The 24,409-nt window shown below is 38.1% G+C and overlaps 1 protein-coding gene across 1 annotated transcript; it reads right to left on the reverse strand.

Moving 5' to 3' along the window:
- Positions 1 to 23,067: 23,067 nt before the first annotated feature.
- LOC112446984 (keratin-associated protein 6-1) lies at positions 23,068 to 23,633 on the reverse strand. Its single transcript, XM_024992969.2, has one exon. The coding sequence runs from the start codon at positions 23,579 to 23,581 to the stop codon at positions 23,354 to 23,356; it is 228 nt and encodes a 75-aa protein (XP_024848737.1). The 5' UTR covers positions 23,582 to 23,633; the 3' UTR covers positions 23,068 to 23,353.
- Positions 23,634 to 24,409: the final 776 nt, after the last annotated feature.

The raw sequence follows: 24,409 nt of genomic DNA on the forward strand, positions 1-24,409 counted from the left end.
TCTCGTACACAGGGTTATTGTTACCATCTTTCTAAATTCCACATATATGCGTTAGTATACTGTATTGGTGTTTTTCTTTCTGGCTTACTTCACTCTGTATAATAGGCTCCAGTTTCATCCACCTCATTAGAACTGATTCAAATGTATTCTTTTTAATGGCTGAGTAATACTCCATTGTGTATATGTACCACTGCTTTCTTATCCATTCATCTGCTGATGGACATCTAGGTTGCTTCCATGTCCTGGCTATTATAAAACAGTGCTGCGATGAACATTGGGTACACGTGTCTCTTTCCCTTCTGGTTTCCTCAGTGTGTATGCCCAGCACTGGGATTGCTGGGTCATAAGGCAGTTCTATTTCCAGTTTTTTAAGGATTCTCCACACTGTTCTCCATAGTGGCTGTACTAGTTTGCATTCCCACCAACAGTGTAAGAGGGTTCCCTTTTCTGCACACGATTTCCAGCATTTATTGCTTGTAGACTTTTGGATCACAGCCATTCTGACTGGTGTGAAACGGTACCTCATAGTGGTTTTGATTTGCATTTCTCTGATAATGAGTGATGTTGAGCATCTTTTCATATGTTTGTTAGCCATCTGTATGTCTTCTTTGGAGAAATGTCTATTTAGTTCTTTGGCCCATTTTTTGATTGGGTCATTTATTTTTCTGGAGTTGAGCTGTAGGAGTTGCTTGTATATTTTTGAGATTAGTTGTTTGTCGGTTGCTTCATTTGCTATTATTTTCTCCCATTCTGAAGGCTGTCTTTTCACCTTGCTAATAGTTTCCTTTGGTGTGCAAAAGCTTTTAAAGTTAATTAGGTCCCATTTGTTTATTTTTGTTTTTATTTCCAATATTCTGGGAGGTGGGTCATAGAGGATCCTGCTGTGATGTATGTCAGAGAGTGTTTTGCCTATGTTCTCCTCTAGGAGTTTTATAGTTTCTGGTCTTACGTTGAGATCTTTAATCCATGGAACAAAATAGAAAGCACAGAGATAAATCCACGCACATATGGACACCTTATCTTTGACAAAGGAGGCAAGAATATACAATGGATTAAAGACAATCTCTTTAACAAGTGGTGCTGGGAAATCTGGTCAACCACTTGTAAAAGAATGAAACTAGAACACTTTCTAACACCATATCTTTTGTTTTGAAATGAGATTTCTAAATCCTGGACATGAGTGAGGTCAACTACTGTATTTAGTTTAAGGTAAGGGATATGCCTCACTTCATGTTGACAGGTTCACAGTTTAAAATTGTTGACCTCCCAAGAATGGAATAATATATCTGGGAAGATAAAATCCCTCAACAGAGCATTTTTTTTTTCTCTTTAAGTATGCCTGTATGAGAATTTGCCTTTCTTATTTACTTTATTCTTTTTTTTAATTCTATAAATCTTTATTTCTGGATTTTTAAAATATAAATTTATTTATTTTAATTGGAGGTTAATTACTTTACAATATTGTATTGGTTTTGCCATACGTCAACATGAATCCACACAGATATACACGTGTTCCCCATCCTTAACCCCCTCCCACCTCCCTCTCTGTATCATCCCTCTGGGTCATCCCAGTGCACCAGCCCCAAGCATCCAGTATCATGCATCGAACCTGGACTGGCGATTTGTTTCATATATGATATTACACATGTTTCAATACCATTCTCCCAAATTATCCCATCCTTTCCCTCTCCCACAAGGTCCAAAAGACTGTTCTATACATCTGTGTCTCTTTTGCTGTCTTGCATACCAGGTTATTGTTACCATCTTTCTAAATTCCATATATATGCGTTAGTATACTGTATTGGTGTTTTTCTTTCTGGCTTACTTCACTCTGTATAATAGGCTTCAGTTTCATCCACCTCAATAGAACTGATTCAAATGTATTCTTTTTAATGGCTGAGTAATACTCCATTGTGTATATGTATCACAGCTTTCTTATCCATTCATGTGCCGATGGACATCTAGGTTGTTTCCATGTCCTGGCTATTATAAACAGTGCTGCGATGAACATTGGGGTACATGTGTCTCTTTCAATTCTGGTTTCCTTGGTGTGTATGTCCAGCAGTGGGATTGCTGGGTCATAAGGCAGTTCTATTTCCAGTTTTTTTTAAGGAATCTCCACAATGTTCTCCATAGTGGCTGTACTAGTTTGCATTCCCACCAATAGTGTAAGAGGGTTCCCTTTTCTGCACACGATTTCCAGCATTTATTGCTTGTAGACTTTTGGATCACAGCCATTCTGACTGGCGTGAAATGGTACCTCATTGTGGTTTTGATTTGCATTTCTCTGATAATGAGTGATGTTGAGCATCTTTTCATGTGTTTGTTACCCATCTGTATGTCTTCTTTGGAGAAATGTCTATTTAGTTCTTTGGCCCATTTTTTGATTGGGTCGTTTATTTTTCTGAAATTAAGCTGCAGGAGTTGCTTGTATATTTTTGAGGTTAGTTGTTTGTCAGTTGCTTCATTTGTTATTATTTTCTCCCATTCTGAAGGCTGTCTTTTCACCTTGTTTATAGTTTCCTTTGTTGTGCAGAAGCTTTTAAGTTTAATTAGGTCCCATTTGTTTATTTTTGCTTTTATTTCCAATATTTTGGGAGGTGGCATACCTCAAGAAACAAGAAAAAAGTCAAATAAGTAGCCTAACTTTACACCTAAAGCAACTAGAAAAGGAAGAAATGAAGAACCCCAGGGTTAGTAGAAGGAAATAAGTCTTAAAAATTAGGGCAGAAATAAATGCAAAAGAAACAAAAGAGACCATAGCAAAAATCAACAAAGCCAAAAGCTGGTTCTTTGAGAGGATAAATAAAATTGACAAACCACTAGCCAGACTCATCAAGAAACAAAGGGAGAAAAATCAAATGCATAAAATTAGAAATGAAAATGGAGAGATTACAACAGACAATGCAGAAATACAAAGGATCATAAGAGACTACTATCAGCAATTATATGCCAATAAAATGGACAACATGGAAGAAATGGACAGATTCTTAGAAAAGTACAACTTTCCAAAACTGGATCAGGAAGAAATAGAAAATCTTAACAGACCCATCACAAACAATTGAAACTGTAGTCAGAAATCTTCCAGCAAACAAAAGCCCAGATCCAGACAGCTTCACAGCTGAATTCTAAGAAAAATTTAGAGAAGAGCTAACACCTATCCTACTCAAACTCTTCCAGAAATTTGCAGAGGGAGGTAAACTTCCAAACTCATTCTATGAGGCCACCATCATCCTAAACCAAAACCTGACATTGATGCCACACAAAAAAGAAAACTACAGGCCAATATCACTGATGAACATAGATGCAAAAATCTTTAACAAAATTCTATAAATCAGAATCCAACAACACATTTAAAAGATCATACATCATAACCAAGTGGGCTTTATCCCAGGGATGCAAGGATTCTTCAATATCTGCAAATCAATGTAAGACATCACATTAACAAATTGAAAAATAAAAGCCACATGATTATCTCAATAGATGCAGAGAAAGCCTTTGACAAAATTCAACATCCATTTATGATAAAAACTCTCCAGAAAGCAGGAATAGAAGGAACATACCTCAACATAATAAAAGCTATATATGACAAACCCACAGCAAACATTATACTAAATGGTGAAAAATTGAAAGTATTTCCCCTAAAGTCAGGAACAAGAAGAGGGTGCCCACTTTCACCACTACTATTCAACATAGTTTTGGAAGTTTTGGCCACAGTAATCAGAGCAGAAAAAGAAATAAAAGGAATAAAAATTGGAAAAGAAGAAATAAAACTCTCACTGCTTGCAGATGACATGATCCTCTACATAGAAAACCCTAAAGTCTCCACCAGAAAATTACTAGAGCTAATCAATGACTATAGTAAAGTTGCAGAATATAAAATCAACACACAGAAATCCCTTGCATTCCTATACACTAATAATGAGAAAATAGAAAGAGAAATTAAGGAAACAATTCCATTCACCATTTCAACGAAAAGAATTAAATACTTAGGAATATATCTACCTAAAGAAACTAAAGACCTTATATATGCTGCTGCTGCTGCTAAGTTGATTCAGTCATGTCCGACTCTGTGTGACCCCATAGACGGCAGCCCACCAGGCTCCCCAGTCCCTGGGATTCTCCAGGCAAGAACACTGGAGTGGGTTGCCATTTCCTTCTCCAATGCATGAAAGTGAAAAAATAAAGTGAAGTCACTCAGTCGTGTCCGACTCCTAGCGACTCCATGGACTGCAGCCCACCAGGCCCCTCCATCCATGGGATTTTCCAGGCAAGAATACTGGAGTGGGTCCCTATATAGAAACCTTCTCCCTATATAGAAAACTATAGAACACTAATAGATGGAGAACTATACCATGTTCATGGATCGAATGAATCAATATAGTGAAAATGAGTGTACTACTCAAAGCAATCTATAGATTCAATACGATCCTTATCAAGCTACCAACGGTATTTTTTACAGAGCTAGAACAAATAACTTCATAATTTGTATGCATATACAAAAAACTTCAAATAGCCAAAGCAATCTTGAGAAAGAAGAATGGAACTGGAGGAATCAACCTGCCTGACTTCAGGCTCTACTACAAAGCAACAGTCATCAAGACAATATGGTACTGGCACAAAGACAGAAATATAGATCAATGGAACAAAATAGAAAGCCCAGAGATAAATCCACGCACCTATGGACACTTTATCTTTGACAAAGGAGGCAAGAATATACAATGGAGAAAAGACAATCTCTTCAGCAAGTGGTGCTGGGAAAACTGGTCAACCACTTGTAAAAGAATGAAACTAGAACACTTTCTAACACCATACTTTATTCTTAAATTTTGGAATTTTTATTTAATATTAAGTAACAATTAGGTGATTTATACTCCTACATCTCAAGAGACAGTGGATTTTACAAATATTTAGCTTGGTTGGTAAAAGTATTCTACATGTAACTAAAATGATGGATGCATGCCATTATACATTTGTCAAAACCCATAGAATTATAACATAAAGAATGGACCCTGATTTAAACCATGAACTTCAAGTGATATTAATGTGTTCGTGTAGGTTTAGTTCATAACAAGAACACTACTATGGTGTCAGATATTGACAGAGGGGAAAGTGCTGTGTGCATGTAGAAGCTGAATTCATGGGGACTCTCTGTCCCATCTGCTAACTTTTGCTGCAAACTTAAAACTACTCTAAAAATATTGTTTATTAATTAAGAGGAATGCTATGACACATAATGCACTCATTGTCTGACCAGAAAAGCAAATGTCAGTTCCTCCTAAGAGATGAATAATTTCTGAAAACAAATTCTAAGAGAACTGTTTCATAACTGTTTATGTTGGGAACATTGGGTTATATGGCAGACAGTATCTCCCACAATCATTTTAACCAATTACTAAACTATCTGCTGAATGATTACTTTGTTAATTATTATTTAGTCATATCCCCTTCTGTTCCATGAATTTATGCAATATGTAAGACTTACCTCTCAAAATCAAATGGCTTTCACATTATTTTAACAAGTGGTCATTAAAACATAATCCTCAAATGTATGATAACCAGTTGATGGAATCTAGGGATGATAATTTGAAGCAACTGACATTTTATGTAGGGAAAAATTTAAATTATCTGATACCATTATGATTTCCTAAGTTATTATCTACCAGACTTCAATATTAACCAAAAAGAGGGGTTTAGTTTATAGATATACACTTATCAGTAAAAATAAAGAGAAAATACATTTTAAAATGCATGGTAAATGAATAAATAATTGCATTTGACCTTATTATTTTGGGAAAACATTGCTGTATTATATTAAAATTCTATTTTTTAATTAATTTAAATTACTTACCAAAGCAGATAAGTTGAATGAATTACAAAAATATTGTGTTCTGAATTCCAGAAGAAGATTAGCTCAAATGCACGTGGTTTCCTGTCCTGAAATCTCTTTATTGCTGCATAATCAATTCCTTTATGCTTGTAAATCATATGAAGAAATTTGTAATAATCATCTTGGAACACAGATTAGGAAAGAAATGTCAACACCTTGGTCATTGATTACAGATGTGTCCATGCTGCTGCTACTGTTGCTAAGTCACTTCAGTCATGTCCGATTCTGTGCGACCCCATAGACGGCAGCCCACCAGGCCCCCCCATCCTTGGGATCCTCCAGGCAAAAACACTGGAGTGGGTTGCCATTTCCTTCTCCAATGCATGAAAGTGAAAAGTCAAAGTGAAGTCGCTCAGTCGTGTCTGACTCTTTGCGACCCCATGGTCTGCAGCCCACCAGGCTCCTCCGCCCATGGGATTTTCCAGGCAAGAGTACTGGAGTGGGTTGCCATTGCCTTCTCCAAGATGTGTTCATAATCACACATTATTCCTGCATCCTCCCAAAGACATCATATCCTATTGTTTTTGGACAATAGCAAGATTTTCTTGGCTTTGTTATGCCTCCTAGTAGTCTGAATTATCATAATGAAAAAAATTACATAAAATGATATTTCAATGATTATTTAAGAGAGTTCCATGGACTTGATAAAAATATATTATCTATTTAACATTGTGTGTCTTTACAAATGAACTTTTATCAATGTCTAAGACATTGATAAAATCAAATATCTGAAGAAAAAAAATCAGTTAGTCAGAGTATTAGCTGATTATTGTGTATCTCCAAATTTGACCAAATCTTTCTGTTGACTAGAAAGAGATTACCAAAAAAAAAAGAAAAAAAGAAAAAATCTTACCTTGTGAAATTGGCAGCAGTTCATAAATGTCTTAAAAGTTTAAAAAATGGTATATATTGAAAATGACAATTGAAAGAAGTTTCAATAAAATGGGATCCATTACCATATTACCATTCTTTTGGGTAGGGTCTGAACAGAAATTTGAATTCATAGGAAAAACCATTTTTAGTGATATGAAAAAGAATTAGGCATATAAAAAAATAATTTGTTAATGTAAAAATCCAAAAGATACTGTTGGCTCAACCTTTTTATAGAAAAATTTAATAAGCTGGCTCTTTGTTAATTGCATTACAGAGATGACTGACAGTTGGGATTTTCTATGCTGTATTCTTTCATAGAAGAAACAACTAAAGTCCTAAAGAGGAAAAATTGTTTTGAAGCAAAATAGAAGCAAAACTCATTGGTTAAAAATGAATACTTTTGGTTATAGAAAGATAAGGAGAAGAATATAGATTTTATTTTGTGCCAAGAGAGAGTCAAAATTGGCCTCCTACAAATGCTACTACTTGAAATGATGCATGTTTATTGAAGTTAAGAAAAAGACGTAGTGTAATGAAGGAATTTATATGTACAGCCATCTCCTCTATTATTGGCACTGAATTGTTTCAGAAGAGTCCCAGTAGCTGAATAAAACAAGCTTCCTTAATACCTCTGAGGCTTTATCTTATGGTTGAGAAACATGAGACTAGTTAGATTAGTCATAAAGTAAGCCAGTGGCATGATACGTGTGGTGGTTCCCATCCACCTTAATGGCATATAAAAGGCCTTCTGCAGGGGCGTTGTTTACAATAAAAGGACACTTCCACATCCTTCTCTACTGCAGGGCAATCTTAACAACCAACACCATGTGTGTCTCCTACAGAAACTGCTACAGGGGCCATGGCAGTGGAATTTGTTGCTTTGGTGGCCTAATCTGTGGCTATGGCTCCCACTCTCTCTGTGGCTATGGCTCCCACTCTCTCTGTGGATATGGCTATTGATGTCCCAGCTACTCTTATTGAGGACACCTTTTAACTTAGATGCATATAACATCATGATTCACCAGATATGAATCCCACATTCTGTGTCACTACACTGTGCTGTGCTGTGCTCAGTCATGTCCAACTCTTTGCAACCCCATGGACTGTAGCCCACCAAGCTCCTCTGTCCACAGGATTTTCCAGGCAAGAATACTGGAGTGGGTTGCCATTTCCTTCTCCAGGGGATCTTCCTGACCCAGGAAGCCAACCCACATCTCTTGCATCTCCTGCCTTGGTAGGTGGATTCTGTACCACTGAGCCACCTACTCATAAATCAATTCATATTTTGCAAGAATACAAACAAAAAGGAGCCTTAAATGCATTGGAATGGTGGGTTTTTGAGAGGAAGCAAATGAAAAATGGATATGGAAATAAAAGAGGACAATTTTTTAAAATTATTATTTTAAATAATTATTAAATTAAATTATGTAAATTAGTATTTTAAATTATTATTATTTAAATAATAATTGTTTAACTGTTTTAAATTATTATTGAAAAACACAAGATAAGACATTGATCAGTGAATATCGTATACCAAGAACTGTGTTATTAATTCAATCTTCTATAAACAAAAAAGTGAAAGTGAAATTCATTGAGTCATGTCCAACTGTTTGCGATCCCATGAACTATATAGTCCATGGAATTCTCCAGGACAGAATACTGGACTCAGTAGTCTTTCCTTCTCCAGGGGATCTCCCCAGCCCAGGAACTGAACCCAGGTGTCCTGCATTGCAGGCAGATTCTTTACCAGCTGAGCCACTGTACCTGAAGCCCTCATATAAATGACAAGAGTAATGATGGGATGAAGAGAGGAGATGGCATTGCTGGAGTTCAGGGGTCCAAGGTTTCCCTCTAGAAGCTGGAAGCAAAAGTGGGCCTGAAAGTAGGAGCTGGAGGCAGAGAGAGTGAAGAAACATCCTGGCTTCCTCCTGTCCTCCAATTTCTCACCTCAGATGGGCCACATCCACTCAGAAGGCAGTGAATATGGGAGCTTGACAACAAAAGCCCACAAGGATCAACTCCCCATGGCATAGGCAGAGCTTAGGAAGGGCTACAATTGGTTCTGAGATCAAATAGGTCAAGGATTAATTTGTAAGCAAGAACACATTCAGGCTCTAATACTAAATGCCCACTGTAGGTTGAGATAAACCTTCTGTCATAGACTCCTGATGTGATTTGCCGATTACCTGCAATCTGGTTACTATCATCTGGATCTAAAACCCACAGTCATTTATTCCCATGCTTTGCCTCATGAAAAGTGAGAGAGTGTGATATCCACCTATTTCATGTGGATACACATTTCAGTGTGAATTGCTTATTTCCCTTTACCAGAGTGAAACACTCTTTGGGCTACATTGATCATTTTCATGTATTCTGCTTTAAACTGTTTTCAATAAATCTGGTTATTTTGAAATAAAAATCTTGGTTTTCTTTCCACTTATTACATATAATAGAATTTTAAAAAAAATTTTGCAATTATTAACTATCTTGATTCAAAAAAATGTTATGTTACCTGTTTATGACATACAGTCTCTTGATATTTCAACCTCAGCTGCTCTGCCGGTTCTAGGTTTGTGATTTTTGAAAATTATTTTAATGCTGCAAATTTCCTCCTTTGTTAAAGAGAGGATCATGTTTTTCTGCTGGGAATTTTCAGACTAAATGAGATAATGTCAATCTGTTTAATTGTTGCTTCAGTTCAGTTCAGGTCAGTTCAGTCGCTCAGTCATGTCCAACTCTTTGCAACCCCATGAATCACAGCATGCCAGGCCTCCCTGTCCATCACCAACTCTCAGAGTTCAGTCAAACTCAAGACTGTTGAGTCAGTGATGCCATCCAGCCATCTCATCCTCTGTCATCCCCTTCTCCTCCTGCCCCCAATCCCTCCCAGTATCAGATCAGATTAGATCAGTCACTCAATCGAGTCCGACTCTTTGCGACTCCACGAATTGCAGCACGTCAGGCCTCCCTGTCCATCACCAACTCCCGGAGTTCACTCAGACTCATGTCCATCGAGTCAGTGATGCCATCCAGCCATCTCATCCTCCATTGTCCCTTTCTCCTCCTGCCCCCAATCCCTCCCAGCATCAGAGTCTTTTCCAATGAGTCAACTCTTCGCATGAGCTGGCCAAAGTACTGGAGTTTCAGCTTTAGCATCAGTCCTTCCAAAGAAATCTCAGGGCTGATCTCCTTCAGAATGGACTGGTTGGATCTCCTTGCAGTCCAAGGGACTCTCAAGAGTCTTCTCCAACATCACAGTTCAAAAGCATCAATTCTTCGGCGCTCAGCCTTCTTCACAGTCCAACTCTCACATTCATACATGACCACAGGAAAAACCATAGCCTTGACTAGACGAACCTTTGTTGGCAAAGTAATGTCTCTGCTTTTGAATATGCTATCTAGGTTGGTCATAATTTTCCTTCCAAGGAGTAAGCGTCTTTTAATTTCATGGCTGCAGTCACCATATGTAGTCATTTTGGAGCCCAGAAAAATAAAGTCTGACACTGTTTCCACTGTTTCCCCATCTATTTCCCATGAAGTGATGGGACCGGATGCCATGATCTTCGTTTTCTGAATGTTGAGCTTTAAGCCAACTTTTTCACTCTCCACTTTCACTTTCATCAAGAGGCTCTTGAGTTCCTCTTCACTTTCTGCCATAAGGGTGATGTCATCTGCATATCTGAGGTTATTGATATTTCTCCTGGCAATCTTGATTCCAGCTTGTGTTTCTTCCAGTCCAGCGTTTCTCATGATATACTCTGCATATAAGTTACATAAACAGGGTGACAATATACAGCCTTGACATACTCCTTTTCCTATTTGGAACCAGTCTGTTGTTCCATGTCCAGTTCTAACTGTTGCTTCCTGACCTGCATACATAGGTTTCTCAAGAGGCAGGTCAGGTGGTCTGGTATTCCCATCTCTTTCAGAATTTTCCACAGTTTATTGTGATCCACACAGTCAAAGGCTTTGGCATAGTCAATAAAGCAGAAATAGATGTTTTTCTGGAACGCTCTTGCTTTTTCGATGATCCAGTGGATGTTGGCAATTTGATCTCTGGTTCCTCTGCCTTTTCTAAAACCAGCTTGAACATCAGGAGGTTCACGGTTCACATATTGCTGAAGCCTGGCTTGGAGAATTTTGAGCATTACTTTACTAGCGTGTGAGATGAATGCAATTGTGTGGTAGTTTGAGCATTCTTTGGCATTGCCTTTCTTTGAGATTGGAATGAAAACTGACCTTTTCCAGTCCTATGGCCACTGCTCAGTTTTCCAAATTTGCTGGCATATTGAGTGCAGCACCTTCACAGCATCATCTTTCAGGATTTGAAATAGCTCAACTGGAATTCCATCACCTCCACTAGCTTTGTTTGTAGTGATGCTTTCTAAGGCCCACTTGGCTTCACACTCCAGGATGTCTGGTTCTAGGTGAGTGATCACACCATCATGATTATCTGGGTTGTGAAGATCTTTTTTGTACAGTTCTATCAGGGTCTTTTCAAATGAGTCAACTCTTCGCATGAGGTGGCCAAAGTATTGGAGTTTCAGCATCAATCCTTCCAATGAATACCCATGAATGATCTCCTTTAGGATGGACTGGTTGGATCTCCTTGCAGTCCAAGGGACTCTCAAGAGTTCCTTGAGTCTCAAGACTCTCAAGAGTCTTCTTCAACACCACAGTTCAAAAGCATCAATTTTTCGGTGCTCAGCTTTCTTCACAGTCCAACTCTCACATCCATACATGACCACTGGAAAAACCATAGCCTTGACTAGATGGACCTTTGTTGGCAAAGTAATATCTCAGCTTTCCAATATGCTATCTAGGTTGGTCATAAACTTTCCTTCCAAGGAGTAAGCGTCTTTTAATTTCATGGCTTAGCATATAGTAAATATTCTGCATATTTTAGCTTGGCAAACCATCAACTACAAAGTTTCACATCTTCCCAAATTTTCTTTCTATGCTTTATTTTTCAATTACACAGCAGAAATTTGCTCATTTGGTTCTGTAATTCACTCTTGAATTTTGAAAAATGCATGGATTTGTGGTACAACCACCGCAACCACAAACGGATAAAACAGTGCCATCACTCTCCCCATAAAATCCCTCATGCTTTTTAAAAATTCCTTTGCAGTCAATCCTTTCCCACACTTCTAAACCCTGTAAGTAACTGCTGGTTCTAAATTCCTATACTTTAATCTTTTCCAGAAGATCACAGAGTTTTGGGGGTCCCCAAGGCCACTTGCATTATGGAGATTTGCTAGAAGGGCTCATGAGATTAAGCATATAATTGTGCCCATGGGCAAGATTTATTATAGCAAAGTAGTAAGGGTACACAGCTGGATCACATAGGAAAGAGATCCAGGAATATTCAGGAGGTATTTGAGTGCTTAACCTGTGTGTTAATTTGTGTGCTCTTCTTATCCATGAGGATCCATACAGAAATTAGCCTTATCCTAACAAGAGAAATAAACCATTCTATATATGACATTTTTGCCCAAGATTTTAACTGGGCATATATCAAAAGTTCAGTTCACTATCTCAGTTATATCCGACTCGTTGTGACCCCAGGGACTGCAGCACAACAGGCCTCCCTGTCCATTCTCAACTCCTGGAGTTTACTCAAACTCATGTCCGTTGAGTTGGTGATGCCATCCAACCATCTCATCCTCTGTTGTCCCCTTCTCCTCCTGCCTTCAATCTTCCCCAGCATCTTTTCAAATGAGTCAGCTCTTTGCATCAGGTGGCCAAAGTATTGCAGTTTCAGCTTTAGCATCTGTCCTTCCAATGAATATTCAGGACTGATTTTCTATACGATGGACTGATTGGATTTCCTTGCTGTCCAAGGGACTCTCGAGACTCTTCTCTAATACCACAGTTCAAAAGCATCAATTCTTGAGCACTCAGCTGTCTTTATAATCCAACTCTCACATCCATACATGAATACTGGAAAAACCATAGCTTTGACTAGATGGACCTTTGTTGGCAAAGTAAAGTCTCTGAGTTTTTATAATGCTGTCTAGGTTGGTCATACCATTATTCCCTGGTGGCTCAGAGGGTAAAGCGTCTGCCTGCAATGCAGGAAACCTGGGTTTGATTCCTGGGTTGGAAGATCTCCTGGAGAAGGAAATAGCAACCCACTCCAGTATTCTTGCCTGGAAAATCCCATGGATGGAGAAGCCTGGTAGGCTACAGTCCATGGGGTCGCAAAGAGTCAGACACGACTGAGCGACTTCTTTCTTCCAAGGACCAAGCATCTTTTAATTTCACAGCTGTGGTAACCATCTGCAGAGATTTTGGAGCCCCCCAAATTAAAATCTGTCACTGTTTCCCCATGGATTTGCCATGGAGTGATGGGGCCAGATGCCATGATCTTAGTTTTCTGAATGTTGAGTTTTAAGCCAACTTTTTCACTCTCCTCTTTCCCTTTCATCAAGAAGCTCTTTAGTTCTTCTTAATTTTCTGCCATAAGGGTGGTGTCATCTGCGTATCTAAGGTTATTAATATTTTTCATGGAAATCTTGGTTCTAGCTTGTGCTTCATCCAGTCCAGCATTTTTCATGATGTACTCTGCATATAAGTTAAATAAGCTGGGTGACAATATACAGTCTTGACATACCTCTTTCCCGATTTGGAATCAGTCTGTTGTTTCATGCCCTGTTCTAACTATTGCTTCTTGACCTGCATACAGATTTCTGAGGAGGCAGGTCAGGTGGTCTGGTATTCCCATCTCTTTCAGAATTTTCCAGTTTGTTGTGATGCACACAGTCAAAAAAAGCAGAAGTAGATGTTTTTCTGGAACTCTCTTGCTTATTTGATGATCCAAAGAATGTTGGCAATTTGATATCTGGTTCCTCTGCCTTTTCTAAATCCAGCTTGAACATCTGGAATTTCATGGTTCGGGTAGTGTTCAGAAGCCTGGCTTGGAGAATTTTAGCATTTACAGGTGTGTGAGATGAGTGCAATTGTGCAGTAGTTTGAGCATTCTTTGGCATTGTCTTTCTTTGGGATTGGAATGAAAACTGACCTTTTCCAGTCCTGTGGCCACTGTTGAGTTTTCCAAATTTGTTAGCATATTGAGTGCAGCACCTTCACAGGATCATCTTTAGGATATGAAATAGCTCAACTGGAATTCCATCACCTCCACTAGCTTTGTTCATGGTGATGTTTCCTAAGGCCCACTTGACTTCACATTCCAAGATGTCTGGCTCTAGGTGAGTGATCACACCATCATGATTATCTGGGTCTTGAAGATCTTCTTTGTACAGTTCTTCTGTGTATTCTTGCCACCTCTTCTTCTTTTGCCAGGTCCATACCTAACACATACCATATTGTGCCCATTTTTGCATGAAATGTTCCCTTGGTAGCTCTAATTTTCTTGAAGAGATCTCTAGTCTCTTCCATTCTATTGTTTCCCTCTATTTCTTTGCATTGATCACTGAGGAAGGCTTTCTTATCTCTCCTTGCTATTCTTTGGGACTCTGTATTCAGATGAGTTTATCTTTCCTTTTCTCCTTTGCCTTTTGCCTCTCTTCTTTTCATAGCTATTTGTAAGGCCTTCTCAGACAACCATTTTGCCTTTTTGCATTTCTTTTTCTTGGGGATAGTCTTGATAACTGCCTCCTGTATAATGTCAAAGAGGTGCCTGCAAAATTCCAGACTCCTAGAAGGGAAAGACAAGTTCAGCAAATGACTGTATTATTTGTACGAGCAGCATAGATGCAGTGAGCCACCTTATCAGTTAGGGATTGATGAGAACTCTGCTGAAATCTAATTCTCAGATTTAGTATCAGGGTAACACTGATTTTATAGAGTGAGTGAAGACCTGTTCACTCCTTTTTTTTTTTTTTTTTAATTCTCTCTTCTTTTTTCTGGAGAGAGTCCAAAAGGTTGGTATTATTTCTTCCTTATACGTTTGATGGGTTTACAGATGAAATTACTTAAACCAGGAGTTTTCTTTATTAGAATGATTTTAACAAGAAAACATATTTTTCCATTAGGTATGTGGCCATTTAGATAATCTATTTCCTTTTGAGCTAGCTTTGGAATGTTCTGTCTTTTAAGGAATAGATCCATTTTATCTAAGTTATTAAATGTATGAGCATGATATTGTTTTTTGTTTGTTTGTTTGTTTCTTATCTTGGTTACTGTAAAGTCTTTAGTGATACTCCTTCAGAGCATTTAGTTCTTACTGTTGCTAAAATGTCTTCTCTCTTTTTTTTTTTTTCTTTTTAAGACCTGCTAGAGGTTTATCAATTTAATTGAACTTTTCATGGAATCAGTTTTTAGTTTCATCTATTTTCTCTATTTCTTATTTCAAAATATATTGATCCAGTTATCATCTGTATTATTTCCTTCCTTTCTTTATTGGTGCTTCTTTAGTAATTGTTTTAGAGGAAGCCTAAATTGCTAGTTTAGAGCTTTCTTCTTTTTTCATTGTAAAATTGGTTGCTATAAATTTCTCTGTAAACACTACTTTATTTGCATTTAACAAATTTTGACACTATTTTCATTTTTGAGCGCTGAAGAATTGATGCTTTTGAACTGTGGTATTGGAGAAGACTCTTGAGAGTCCCTTGGACTGCAAGGAGATCCAACCAGTCCATTCTGAAGGAGATCAGCCCTGGGATTTCTTTGGAAGGTATGATGTTAAAGCTGAAACTCCAGTACTTGGGCCAGCTCATGCGAAGAGTTGACTCATTGGAAAAGACTCTGATGATGGGAGGAATTGGGGGCAGGAGGAGAAGGGGACGACGGAGGATGGAATGGCTGGATGGCATCACTGACTTGATGGACGTGAGTCTGAGTGAACTCCGAGAGTTAGTGATGGACAGGGAGTCCTGGCGTGCTGCGATTCATGGGGTTGCAAAGAGTCGGACACGACTGAGTGACTGATCTGATATTCATTTTTATTTAGTTAAAAATATTTTTAATATTCTCAGAAAATCTCCCTTAAACACACACAAAGACACACACACACACAAATTTGAAATGATTTCTTATACACAATATATGGCTGGATCTGGTTTTGTCAGTTTGATGATCTGTCTTTTGTTTGTATATTTACATATTTACATGTAATTTAATTGTTGACATGACTGGCATTAGTTCTATCATTTAATTAACTACATCTGGTTTCTAGTTCTCAGTTTCCATTTCTCTATCTTATTTTGTATTCTTTGAATATATTTAATATCAGATTTTAATTTATCTAGTGCCTTTTTGGCTTAAAGTGAAAGTTAATTGCTCAATTGTGTCCACTCTTTGCAAGCCCATATTCTAGGCTCCTCTGTCCATGGAATTCTCCAAGCAAGAACACTGGAGTGCATGGCCATTCCCTTATCCAGGGGATATTCCAACCCAGGGATTGAACCCAGGTCTCTTGAATTGCAGGCAGATTCTTTACTGTTTGGTATACCTTTGTAAGTTTTAGAGGTTAGTATGGTGAGAGTTGGACTGTGAGGAAAACTGAGCACTGAAAAATTGATGCTTTTGAACTGTGGTGCTGGAGAAGACTCTTGAGAGTCCCTTGGACTGCAAGGAGATCCAACTAGTCCATTCTAAAGGAGATCAGGCCAGGGTGTTCATTGGAAGGACTGATGCTAAAGCTGAAACTCCTATACTTTGTCTACCTCATGTGAAGTGGACATGAGGTGGACAATGAGTTGACTCATTGGAAAAGACCCTGATGCTGGGAGGGATTAGGGGCAGGAGGAGAAGGGGACGACAGAGGATGAGATGGCTGGATGGCATCACCGACTCGATGGACATGAGTTTGAGTGAACTCTGGGAGTTGGTGATGGACAGGGAGGCCTGGCGTGCTCCGATTCATGGGGTCGCAAAGAGTCGGACACGACTGAGCAACTGAACTGAACTGAACTGAACTGATAGGGATTATAGCTTATATAACTAATCTTTGACAGTATTCTCAGAGCTAATATTTTGCTACTTAAACTAAAAAGCATTAGTCTTAAAAGTTTGTAATTCCCTTTACCATTGTCTCTTCTTGTTACACTGATGTGTATTATATTGACCTACCTTCAAGCCTCTTCATTCATTATTACAAAAACAAAAGTTTTTGCTTTCAGCAATCATATATACTTTAAAGAATTTAAGAGGAGAAAAATAATTATTTTATTCACACAAATGTTTGCTGATTTTTATGTCTTCCCTTTATTTCTGAATTACCAAGTATGTTTGCTATTATTTTCCTTTAACCTGAAAATATTTCCTTTGTTTAGAAAATTTCTCCTGGACACAACTTCTCAGTTTTTCTTCATCTGAAAAAGTTATTATTTCACCTTCATTGCTGAAAGATATTATTGGGGACAGAATGTTGGATTCTTTTTTATAAGCACTTTTAGGCATGTTTTCCACTGTCTTCTGGACTTCATTATGTCAGATGAGAAATCCAACAGTAATTTGAACCATTATTCTCTATAAGTAATATGTGGTTTATCTTCAGTTTCTTTTAAGAATTTTCCCTTTTTATTTGTTAATAGAAGCTTGATTATGATGTATTTGGAGATAACTCCCTTTGAGTTTATTCTGACTGAGAGTTATAGCTTCTTTACTATAAATTTATGACTTTTTATCAAATCTGGGAAATTTTCAACCATTATTTTTCAAATATGATTTCTGCACTAAAATACTTTCTCCCTCCATTTGAGATTCCAATGCCATAAATGTTAGAATTTTTGGTACATTCCACACATTTCTGAGACTTCATTTATATTTAAAATTGTATTTACTTAGCTCTTCAAATTCAACAATTTCTATTCATTTATCATCAAGTTGTCTGACTCCTCTGACATCTCAATTCCGCAGTTACACTAATTCAATATTATTTTAAAATTCAGATATTGTGCTTTTTGTTTACAAAATTTCCATTTGTTACTTTCTACATTTCTGTTTCTCTGCTGATACAATTTTCTCCCATTTAGTTCAGGAGTGTTTATCTTTACCTAATGGATTATGCGGAGAAGGCAATGGCACCCCACTCCAGTACTCTTGCCTGGGAAATCCCATGGATGGAAGAGCCTGGTGGGCTACAATCCATGGGGTCACAAAGAGTTGGACACGACTGAGCAACTTCACTTTCACTTTTCACTTTCATGCATTGGAGAAGGAAATGGCAACCTACTCCAGTGTTCTTGCCTGGAGAATCCCAGGGATGGGGGAGCCTGGTGGGCTGCCATCTATGGGGTCGCACAGAGTAGGACACGACTGAGGTGACGTAGCAGTAGCAGTGGCAGTGGCAATGGATTATGGTGATAATAGTGGCTTAAATGTCCTAACTCAATAATTTTGGAGTTGGTTCCTATAATGGTTATAGAATGTTCTCAACAAAAACTTAAAAGCTTAACAACCACATGTTATGATTACATATTTTCTCTTGGTCTCTACTAGACACAACTTAGCTGAGTCCTCTATTAAGAATTTTTCAAGAAGTTGCAATCAATGCCAGCAGGATCTGTGGTATCATCTGAAGGATTGCCTGGGGAAGATTCATTTCTAATCCCACATGTTTGTTACGATGGCTCAGTTACTTGCAGATTGTTGGGCTGAGGGTTGCCTGTTGTTCCTTGCTGGCTGCTGACTAGAGGCTGCTTTCAATTCCTTCTCAAATGGGTCATTTAATTGGGAGTTCACAATGTAACTGTTTGCATAATCAACACCTTCAAAGAATGAAGTATGCAAAAAAAAAAAAAAAAAAGGTGGACATTATGACCTACACCATCTGGTTTAAAACTCAGCATTTAAAAAACTAAGATCATGACATCCAACCCATCACTTTATGGCTAGTAGATGGTAAAAAATTGGAAACAGTCACAGATTTTATTTTCTTGTCCTCCAAAATCACTGGAGACAGTGACTGCAGTCATGAAAGATGCTTGCTCCTTGGAAGAAAAGTGTGACAAATGCAGAGTGTATTAAAAAGCAGAGACATCACTTTGCCAACAAATGTCCTTAGTCAAACCTGTGGTTTTTCCAGTAGTCATGTACGAATGTGCAAGTTTTACCATAAAGAAGGCTGAGTGCCCAAGAATTAATGCTTTCAAACTGTGATGTTAGAGAAGACTCTTATACTGAAGCTGAAGTGCCAATAGTTTGGCCACCTGATACAAAGAGCTGATTTATTGGAAAAAACCCTGATGCTGGGAAAAACTGAGGGCAGGATGAGAAGAGGGTAATAGAGGATGAGATGGTTGGATGGCATCACCAACTCAATGGACATGAGTTTGAGAAAGCTCTGGGAGATAGTGAAAGACAAGGAAGCCTGGCTGGCTTCAGTCCATAGGGTCACAAAGAATTGGACATGACTTAGCCACTGAACAACAACAACCATGATCTACATGACCTAATCATGGGAGAACTTCTATTCTTTTTTCTGTGCTCTATTGGTTAGAAGCACATCATGAGTTTGTTATATTCAAGGGCAGAGGAAAATGCAAGGATGTGAATGCCAGTAGGTGATAAAAATTGGGGACTGTTTTAGTCTATACACCACAGCATCTCTCAGTGGTTGTTTCCTTTGAGAACTAATCACAATGGCCAGTACTTTGTATGTTAATATGATTTTGTATAGTATCCTGGATATTTGAATATTATGTTGACATTCTCTGAATTTTGTTATTTATGTTGTGGTTGTTTTCTTTTAGCAATAGATTAGTCCCAAAGATTTATACAATTTCTGTTCCAAATTTGTGATTGGACTTGTTATATATATAAAGACAAAGAAACATGAAGCCTGACAGTAGGATTATGTACTTTCAGCTATGATGCCTTCAAACTATGGTGCTGGAGAAAACTCTTGAGAGTCCCTTGGACAGCAAGGAGATCAAGCCAATCAATCTTAAGGGAAATCAACCCTGAATACCATTGGAAGGACTGATACTGAAGCTGAAACGCCAGTATTTTAGTCATCTGATGCAAACAACTGACTCGTTGGAAAAGTCCCTGTCTCTGGGAAAGATTGAGGGCAGAAAGAGAAGAGGGCTCAAAGGATGAGATGGCTGGATGGTATCACTGATGCAATGGACATGAACATGGGCAAATTTTGGGAGATGGTGAGGGACAGAGAGGCCTGTGTGCTGCAGTCCATAGAGTTGCAAAGAGTTGGACAAGACTGAATGAGTGAACAACAACAAGGTTGCAATATTTTCTATATGTGATGAACTCATAAAAATTAGTGTCAATAAACTTGTTGAAATATTGGCCTGAACCCATATCTGTGGCAGATTCTAAATCGTTTGAATAGGGCAATTGGGTAACCTGAACCATGTTACCTTCCTTTCCATTCCTAAGTACAATTTTCCTTTCCTCATCTAAATGGTCGATAAAATCTTTGATTTGAGCAGCTAAGTGATGACTGGGACTCCATTTGGGTTCCACTGGAGAGAATTAGTATAGGATTTCTTGCATTGTGGGTTGGCAAGCACCTGAAATACATCATCTTATATATGCTGTGCTGTGCTGTGCTTAGTCACTCAGTCCTGTCTGACTCTTTGTGACCCCATGGACTGTAGCCCGCCTGGTTCTGCTGTCCATGGGAATTCTCCAGGCAAAAGTACTGGAGTGGGTTGTCATGCCGTCTTCCCAACCTAGTGATAGAAACCAGGTCTCCCGCATTGCAGGTGGATTCTTCTGTCTGAGCCACCAGGAAAGCCCAAGAATACTGGAATGGGTAGCCTAATCCTTCTCCAGGGGATCTTCCTGACCCAGGAATTGAACCTGTGTCTCCTGCATTGCAGATGGATTCTTTACCAGCTGAGCTACCAAGGAAGCCCCCATATATGCTATCTAAGCCTTATAAATGAAAATTCTTGAGCACTCTCAGCTCTCTGGTCATATAGGGGAATGTCAACTTCAGCCCAACATGCCAGATTTCTCTTGAGACTGGAGGCAGCCTGAAGTACCAATTGAAAGACTATATCCATCTATAAAGCAAAAAAATATGAAGAGCTAAATTCATAATAAGGAAAAAAAAGTCCTTCTCTTACCAGACAAGAAACTGAGATTTACAAAATTCACATTCATTTCAAGTTATTTTTAATTGGAGGATAATTGTTTTACAATGTTATGTTGGTTTCTGCTGTACAGCAGGGTGAATCAGCCATAAGTATACATATATCTCTATCGTCTTGAGCTTCCATCCAAAGCCCCCTCCCCATCTCACTCCTCTAGGTCTTCACAGACTTTTCTTTTATATATATATTAAAAATTAATTAATTAATTTTAATTGGAGGTTAATTACTTTACAATATTGCAGTGGTTTTTGCCATACATTGACATGAATCAGCCATGGGTGTACATGTGTCCCTATCCTGAACCCCCCCTCCCACCTCCCTCCCTATCCTATCCCTCAGGTGGTCCCAGTGCACCGGCTTTGAGCACCCTGTTTCATGAGCTCAGTATTTGAGTTTGGACTAGTGATCTATTTCACATATGGTTATACGCATGTTTCAATGCTATCCTTGCCTTCTCCCACAGAGTCCAAAAGTGTTCTTTATATCTGTATCTCTTTTGCTGCCTCACATATATGGTCATTGTTACCATCTTTCTAAATTACATATTTATGCATTAATATAATGTATTGGTGCTTTTCTTCCTGACTTACTTCACTCTGTATAATAGGCTCCAGTTTCATCCACCTCATTAGAACTGATTCAAATGCATTCTTTTTAATAGATGAATACTATTCCATTGTGTATATGTACTACAGCTTTCTTATCCATTCGTCTGCTGGTGGACATCTAGGTTGCTACCATGTCCTAGCTATTGTAAACAGTGCTGCAATGAACACTGGGGTACATGTATCTCTTTCAATTCTGGCTTCCTGGGTATGTGTGTATTCAGCAGTGGGATTGCTGGGTTGTAAGGCAGTTCTATTTCCAGTTTTTTAAGGAGTCTCCACACTGTTCTCCATAGTTGCTGTACTAGTTTGCATTCCTACCAACAGTGTAAGAGGGTTCCCTTTTCTCCACACCCTCTCCAGCATTTATTGTTTGTAGACTTTTTGATAGCAGCCATTCTGACCAGTGTGAGATGGTACCTCATTGTGGTTTTGATTTGGATTTCTCTGATAATGAGTGATGTTGAACATCTTTTTGTGTGTTTTTTTCCACTATCTGTATGTCTTCTTTGGAGAAATGTCTATTTAGTTCTTTGGCTTATTTTTTGATTGGGTCATTTATTTTTCTGGAATTGAGCTGCAGGAGTTGCTTGTATATTTTTGAGATTAATTCTTTGTCAGTTGCTTTGTTTGCTATTATTTTCTCCCATTCCAAAGGCTGTCTGTTCACCTTGCTTATAGTTTCCTTCGTTGTGCAAAAGCTTTTAAGTTTAATTAGGTCCCATTTGGTTATTTTTGTTTTTATTTCCACTACTCTGGAAGGTGGGTCATAGAGGATCCTGCTGTCATTTATGTCAGAGAGTGCTTTGCCTATGTTTTCCTCTAGGAGTGTTATAGTTTCTTGTCTTACATTTAGATCTTTAATCCATTTTGAGTTTATTTTTGTGTATGGTGTTAGAAAGTGTTCTAGTTTCATTCTCTTACAGGTGGTTGACCAGTTTTCCCAGCACCACTTGTTAAAGAGATTGTGTTTTCTGCATTGCATATTCTTGCCTCCTTTGTCAAAGATAAGGTGTCTATAGGTGTGTTGATTTATCTCTGGGCTTTCTATTTTGTTCCATTGATCTATATTTCTGTCTTCATGTCTGTACCATACTATCTTGATGACTGTAGCTTTGTAATATAGTCTGAAGTCAGGCAGGTTGATTTCTCCAGTTCCATTCTTCTTTCTCAAGATTGTTTTGGTTATTCTAGGTCTTTCATATTTCCATATAAATTGTGAAATTATTTGTTACACTTCTGTGAAAAATGCCATTTGTAGCTTGATAGGGATTGCATTGAATCTACAGATTGCTTTGGGTAGTATACTCATTTTCACTATATTGATTCTTCCAATCCATAATAGTATATTTCTCCATCTATTTGTGTGATCTTTGATTTCTTTCATCAGTATTTTATAGTTTTCTATTTATAAGTCTTTTGTTTCTTTAGGTGAATTTATTCCTAAGTATTTTATTCTTTTTATCACAATGGTGAATGGAATTATTTCCTTAATTTCTCTGTTTTCTCATTGTTAGCATCACAGACTTTTCTGAAGTTACAAATCTATAAATTAGTACAACAAAAATAAATAAATATTGAGGAAAATATTCCCCAAAGAAAAATAATTTTTACCCTGATAACAACCAAAAATAAAAGGCAGATTGTTCATAATAAATAGACAAAAATGAAAAAAGTTTTCTTTTCCCCATTTATTAGTTCAAAATTTAGTAGGAAAATAGAAACAAATTTAGGATCAAATTATGAAAATGAATCTATACCAAAATCATCTCAATGTGAAGAGGAAAATGAGTTCATAAGGTGAATTTCATATTCTTCCAGATATCAAGTGGCATTCAGGCCTTTAGCAAATCATATCAGAAGTCCCTGTGTACAATGAGCACCATCTGAGAGTGAGGCAGAGAACTTTTGGGGTCCAGAACTGGTGAATTGGAGAGTGAGAGTCTTCCATGGCATCCTCAATAGTAGTAGCCAAAGCCAGAGCCATAACCAGAGCCACATCCATAGCCACAGCCACAGAGAGAGCGGGAGCCATAGCCATAGCCACAGCCGTAGCCACAGCCATAGCCACAGCCCAGCCTGCGGAAGCCAGAGCCATAGCAGGAGCCATAGCCACAGCCCAGGCCTCCATATCCATAGCTTCCACAGCCAAGGCCGCCATAGTAGTTTCCGTAGTAGCCACACATGGTGTTGGTTGTTGAGATTGTTCTTGGGTGGAGGAGAGTATAGGTGTCGTTTGAGTGTGGATATTTCTCCCTGCAGAGGGCTTTTTATATGCCCTCATTGTGTGTGTGATCCACCAGAAACATTCATGCTATTGGCTAATTTTTCAGGACCAGTATGAGTAATCTGTTGACTATAGGTTTTAGGGATGACTTCACAAGCATTGAGGAGATATGCTTTGTTTCACCACATCTGAGCCAGTTAGTAGGTCATTAACAGACTCAATTATCTCATCCTCAAATCCTTACTCATGATTTCTTTAAATTGCCCTTTGTAACTAATCTTTATGGCAGTAAATACCATTTTTATTGACAAACTCTGACCTGCTACAGAAAAACAATAATTCTGTCTTCTTTTTTATTGATATTCAACAGATCATAGTATTGCACCTTGATCTTGAACTTCTTCTTCTATTAATATTAATTCCTCTCCCAATCCATTATTTTTCTTTAAGGATTTATCTCATTTTCATGTGAGAGATTGCTTACTGCTAAAAGTCAAATGTTATCACTGAACTTCATGAGACTGTAGACTACCAGAAAATAGTTTGAAATTCTGGAACACTAAGCCTGAAAAAGACTGGACTTTTCTTTCTCTTTTATATCAATATTTTGTACATTTTAAAAATTATGTGTTTACATATATATGGAATTTAGAAAGATGGTAACAATCTTTCTAAAGATTGTGTACGAGACAGCAAAAGAGACACTGATGTATAGATCAGCCTTATGGACTCTGTGGGAGAGGGAGAGGGTGAAGAGATTTGGGAGAATGGCATTGAAACATGTATA

This window comes from Bos taurus, chromosome 1, assembly GCF_002263795.3.
Source record: "Bos taurus isolate L1 Dominette 01449 registration number 42190680 breed Hereford chromosome 1, ARS-UCD2.0, whole genome shotgun sequence".
In the NCBI taxonomy this organism is placed as follows: domain Eukaryota; kingdom Metazoa; phylum Chordata; class Mammalia; order Artiodactyla; family Bovidae; genus Bos; species Bos taurus.